We start from the raw sequence: 6,000 nt of genomic DNA, 5'->3' as shown, positions 1-6,000 counted from the left end.
CGCCAGTGATGAACTGCTTCTGTGGTACTTGAATTCAGCGTTGCAAATTGTGTATCTTACTCTCGTTTTGTCCAACAAGCCATCAGGCAACTTCTTAAAGAGAAACTTTCCACCCAAAAGTCCGCCCTCGTCCATGCTTACGTGTGTTAGCTAGTGTTAGCTAGATAGTAGCATGGTGTCACTTCTTCTTCTAATCATTTCTGTCAGGCCAAACGCCAGCATAGCACACTGTTGCCCCCTCCTCCAGAGGTGCTCATGAATTTAAAGGTCTTAGATTACAGGAAATTAATAAAAAAACAAAATCAGCGTTAAATTTTTTTAATGCATTAAACATTTTGCGTTGATCTTAACAATTAACGCGATAATTTTGACAGCACTAACGAATACATAAGAATCCAGATGTTTTGGCTCATGCATAAAGAAGCACACAGCATGTGGACTCTGTAGCTGCCGGTTTTTTCTTTCTCAGATTTTGTCTTGATGCTTTTTACCTTTATTGTTGGCTGCAGGCAGCAAAAAAAACAACCAACATGTGAGTGATGGGGGAGGGGTCATTTTATTCTTTTAATATAATCAAAGGACCCTAATCGTTGTCCAAAAAACAAGATGCTTAAAATGGATAAAAGCGCTTGAGAAAAATGTCAAACACGCCCACGAATCCTGTTGGTTTGGTGTTTCTAATATATATATATGATGCTACAACTCAGGCACGTCTGGCTCAGTAAGATGCTCTTCTACCTGAACAGCACGTGCAGCACATACGTGTGTGTAACATTAGTATGTATGTGTCTGTAAACACGTTTGTTCTCGAGTGTGAGCGTCTCAGTTAAGATAATTCCAGGGATAAATTCAGCCACCTCTACAATTACACACCAGCCTCTCGCACACACAAACAGCGCCGTTCATGTCCCATTGATCTGCCTAATTCCTTCAACGGGAGCACATTATGGCTGGCGTCCTTTGTCTCCCGCCTTGCTCTCTTCTGTGCGGCAGTAGAGGCGAGGAAAGCCTTCCAAGTCCTTTTGTGCTCCACGTGTCTCTTTGAACAATGAATCGTATTTAGCAACGAGAAAGGAAACGAGGCGCCGCTTGGAAAAGAGAAGAAGGTGGCAATTCAGCGAGCCAGCAGAGAGGAGTCGACGCAGAGAGAGGGGGGTTAGTCAGGAAGCCTTTGACTGACACGTGGGTAGAGAGAGGTGACAGGGGCTGGGCAAGGCTTTACGGGGCCTTGAGCACAACTGGGCACCCCGCACTGCTTTTTGTTGATGAAAATCAGCTAAACACTGGGCTCTGTGCAGCCTCCTTCCAGTTAACAGCACAAATGAGCTGAGGGGACCAAAGACGATGCACATTTTTAATTTGCTCACGTTTGGGGCCCCCTGGTGGATGTGGGGCCATCATTAAAGCCTCCACTATGTAATATTTTTTGCAGATATTCATTTTGCCGAAATGAGACATTTTTAAAGCAAAAATAAACAAAAGAAGGTGAGATATCTGCCAGGAAACAATCAGACCGACACGTGACTGATACAAACCATCTCTGGTCTTTGAAACAACAGAGACCTGAGGTACACATTACCCTGAACGACCTCCTGTAAGCGATGTTCATCAATCCACAGTCGCTGTTCCTGTTCCTTGTTTTGCTTGTCAGGGCAAAAATAAAAAAGTGTGTTTTCCACTCGCTGCACAAATCTGCCACCTCCAGTGATTGATGCAGTCAAATTAGATGTATGTGGAACACTGGCTCTGAAAATGAACACATCAACTGATGACCAGCTGTTTCTAATTATTATACACTGGTTAATTAGGACGCTGTGTCACCATCAACGGTGGCGGTAAACTGTGTGAAATTCATAATTCATACTGTGGCATCCAATAAGCTCCCCGATCACGCCAGCATAGCGTGGCGTGGATGGCGAGGCCGTACGGAAAAAGGCCGGGGAGGGTGGAGGGTGTGTGTGTGTGTGTGTGTGTGTGTGTGTGTGTGCGCGCATTCTTTGTCACGTCTCCAGCTTCTTCCTCTGTGTCTGTCAGCAGGGCGTGCATGTAGGTGGCAGCTTGGAGTGTCTGGATCTCAAAGGTAAGATGAGCCCTCACTCTGTCATTATTAAGCATGACTGTGACTGCATGCTGCACCCAGTCATTTTGTAATGTTTACACACACAAATGCATTTCTGCAATCTGCTGACCAAACAATCCAGTTTACCAGAAGCTGAGATTAGTTTTATATGGTTTTCAAACCAACATCAGATTGAAACACTAAACAGAGCTGATGTGTAACTCAGAGCCCGCTGGTGTGCATGTTTAGGGTCAGGGGTAGGGTTAGGGTGGTTTGCCCATGTTAGAAGCACTATGGTTAGTCACACATCTGGTCCTGTGTACACCAAATCTGTTAGCTAGAAACCAGCCAACAGTTTTTCCAGACACACAAACTATAAACAGGTTAGCCTAAGGTCTGATATGTGCAGTTATTTACATGCTGTGCGACTTAGCTCCGATTGGCTGGTTTCTATATTTCTGATCTTCCCACACACGTGACGCTAACAGGCGAGCTGCAGAGCACTCTGCAGGTTGAAGCATGTTTCTCTCCTCTCTTCTTCACTTTTTACCTTTCCATCAGAAATGCAGAGACACACAGATACCAAAGAGCCAGTATCAGCCTGTGATTCAGACTGCTCCAAATGATGGCCAACATACAGAGAGTGCATGTTAAAGACAGCAGCTTCCTGTTTCTCAAATACTTTTCAGCACGGCGACAAAATGCAACTGAGCCTAAATCCTGGTGCGCTGGTTAAAATGTTCACCTGATCTGGTCTCCAAGCTTTGCTTGTAGCACCAAGGTAGAGCTGACAGTCCTCCAAACCCTGGTCGTGATCTTAATGCTGTTATCCTGAAATAATGCTAAATATAGCATTTGATTTATAATAACAGACGTAAATCCTGGTTCACATCTTAGCCTTGAACCCAAACCGTTTTGCAGTGCAGTTTATATGCTGACACTGTGGGAACAAACAGACAAGGATGAAATAAATGGATGTTGACTAAACCCTAACCGTGGCTGGGTTGTCTGTTTCCTGGTGGAGAGGCTAAGCTTGACTTAACCTGACACAAATATCAAATCGTTATCATCAACTGAATTTAAACACAATCTAGTCCTGCTGATTAAAGTACAGTTTAGCTCTGAATGAAACTAATCCAGTCTCCCCTCAGTCTGTCGGCCGGTGATTTGACTGCATATAACTGGCTGAAGTTTTAAATCCAAGCTGGACGCTCTTCTCCTGTTAGAGGTCTTTAAACGTGCTAATATGGAGAGCGGGAGCCACATCTGCATACAGCAGCAGTGTAAACTTGTGCGTGATGCCATGATGGGCGTCACTGTCGTCACGCACTGATGACATCTGACTGCGGGTGCTGCTGCCTTATTATCTTTCCGACGCAGGGCGGATTAGAAAAAATGGGATTTCAGATGGCTCTCCCTTCAACCCCACACGCCCTCTGCCATCGCTCAGTTAGGTGATTATTGTTAAAACAGAGGGGAAAAATCATTTTAGAAATAATTATGATAGTAATTATCGTTTCCCCTTCTTGGCCAGGGAGATAAGAATGAACCCAGGAGATAGAGCAAAGGGGGAGAGACTAAGAGTCTTAAAAGTCACATGAATTTGCCTGATCAGTCACAGCTTAATGTGGAGTGTGACTTCTGAGCAGGCTGGAGTGACTTCCTACAGTAATCAGATTGCAAAGTGGTAACATCAAACCCTACAATGGCCTAAAGAGCTCAACGCTCTGAAAAGTAAGAAAATACCTTTATTAATTTGACAACACGTGCTGCAGTTACACATGACACCGTGCTGAAACCTGCAGCGACACAGTAACAGTGGAGCAGTTCATCAGGTTTGAACTGATGGAGACGTGTTCTTAGTGAGCTGTCCTCTGTATTTGCCTGCTTTCTTGAACTGTATTGAATTTGGGCCTCGATAATCCCAACAAACACTAAGAAACAGGGATTAGTGACAAAAATCAGAAAAGCACTTTTCTAAATGCGAACCCTCATATTTCATATTTCAGTGTAAAATGTGGTATCTGTATTAATTCATTGATATTGTAAGTGGAATTAATGACTGACCTGAGATCAGCTAAATCACACATGCTTAGGCTATGAATGCAAAGCAGAGATGTTATGTTTTCATTTAAAACTAAAATCCCAGCCACGTGTACAGCGGTCCCTCGCTATAACGTGGTTTTTACTGCGCATTGTGTTCTGCGTCCTGATTGGCTGTAGATCATTGTCAAGCCGTGTCTCCTGTACAGTACAGAGTGCATTCAGCTTGTCAAATTTAAACTAATCTTCGATCCTAGCAGTGTGACTCTGAAGTGCTGCACTGTGTGTTTGTAAGTTTCTCCCCAACAAACTCAACAATGTCGACGAAACGTTGTCACCTGCCTTTGGTTTCATTCTGTAACAGTGGACTTATTTTTCTACGAAAGTTTGAACTTTGAGAGTTTAAACGAGAGAAAAGTGAAAATGTTCATGCCTGTGTGAGAGAACTCTATAAAGTGTGTAGTGAGGGCTTTGACAGCCTTAAAACATCTGTGATAGTTGGCTACTTAGCTGATGTCATCTATCGCAGTAACTAGCTGTGTCCCAAAACGTCGGCTGCATCCTTCAGAGGACCCGGCCTTCGTGGTCTACGTGGGCCGGGTCCTCCGAAGACCGAGAAGACCAGAAGTGCGAGGCTGTGAAATGGGACGGTCTTGCCTTCAGATCTGCGTCACCGCTGTCTCGGTGGAGTTTAACAAACTCGGCCGTCTGCTCCTTGCTAACTAAAATATTACAGGACAGTGGAGTAAACGCTCGACCGTCTCACACTTCTGTTTAATCAGTTTTCTGTTTGACGTTTATTCAGCTGTGTGAAAACCCCGGAGGATTAATAAAGTTTTATCTAATCTAATCTAATAACTTTAATCTCAGCCAAACCGATTTACTCAGGAACAAATAAAACACTGAAAAAAGCCCAACAGTAACAATAATAAAAGTTATCAGAGTGACTTATATATCATGTTTAACCCGAGTAGTGAAAGAGCGCAGGGGGTTTGAAGACAATGAAGCCGGGAGTCCGCTGTTATTGACCCGGGTGGACGAGCGGGTGGACAGACGTCTCCGAAAACGTCGGAGCGCTTTTGCAAATATGCGATATCTTGATAAACCGAGCAGATATTTGAGGTTTACAGCTACATTCTCGCCTGGAAATATGTTAAAACTTTATTTTGTGACCCAGAAAGAGGAATAAGAATAATATTAAAACTTAGTAGCTGCCGCCATTGTTGGAAACTGGAATGGGCTGAGCCGCGCTATGAATTCTGGGAAATGGTGGGACACGAAGGACCTCCATCCTCCAAATCTGGTGAAAAGGAGGACGCGTTTGTTCGCCAGATTCGGAGGAGTCTACGAATTGGGACAGCCTTCATCGCGTTGCTGTGACGTAATCGGTCTACAGATGCACCCTGGGAGGATGCAGCCGACGCTTTGGGACACAGCTTCTGTGTGTGTCTATGTAGAAACTGCAGATGGTCAGATCAACAGCAACAGTATTTTATCCGCCATTGTAGAAATTCACGTAACGTAAACAATAATATGTTGTCCATATTGACATGTCAGCAGCAAACTCAGTAAGGCTGTGATTATAAGCAATGTTTCAGCTGAAGTACCAGGGGTCCAAGAATGTGCCAAGAAAATATCCCCCATAGCATTACACCAGCAGCATGAGCTTATACTGGTACAAGGTGGGTTCATTCTTATACCAAGCTCTAACTGTACTAGACACTTTCTGACTCATGTCCCCACTTTTTAACTTTACACGGTTTTTTATATTTCTTTGGTTCCTCAAAGGTTCCAATAAAAAATATATGTAGAAGTTTGGTGTCTCCCATCGGGACTTGGGGACTTGTAGTCCATGCCATGCACAGATTTTCCTGTACACTATCCCTACCACATGGTTG

At 44.0% G+C, this 6,000-nt stretch overlaps 1 protein-coding gene across 1 annotated transcript in view; it reads left to right on the top strand.

Moving 5' to 3' along the window:
• The window catches only part of LOC308389409 (protein phosphatase 1 regulatory subunit 37), a 63,018-nt gene that overhangs the window by 19,584 nt on the left and 37,434 nt on the right, over positions 1-6,000 (top strand). Inside the window, exon 3 of the mRNA XM_080870805.1 lies at positions 2,035-2,080. Within this exon, the coding sequence (XP_080726931.1) occupies positions 2,035-2,080 (46 nt within the window). The remainder of the gene's footprint in view (positions 1-2,034; positions 2,081-6,000) is intronic.

This window comes from Rhamphochromis sp. 'chilingali' (assembly GCF_963969265.1).
Source record: "Rhamphochromis sp. 'chilingali' genome assembly, chromosome: 21".
Classification (NCBI taxonomy): Eukaryota; Metazoa; Chordata; class Actinopteri; order Cichliformes; family Cichlidae; genus Rhamphochromis; species Rhamphochromis sp. 'chilingali'.
The sequence above is the reverse complement of the archived record's forward strand: the minus strand, read 5'-3'. Positions and strand labels throughout refer to the sequence as shown.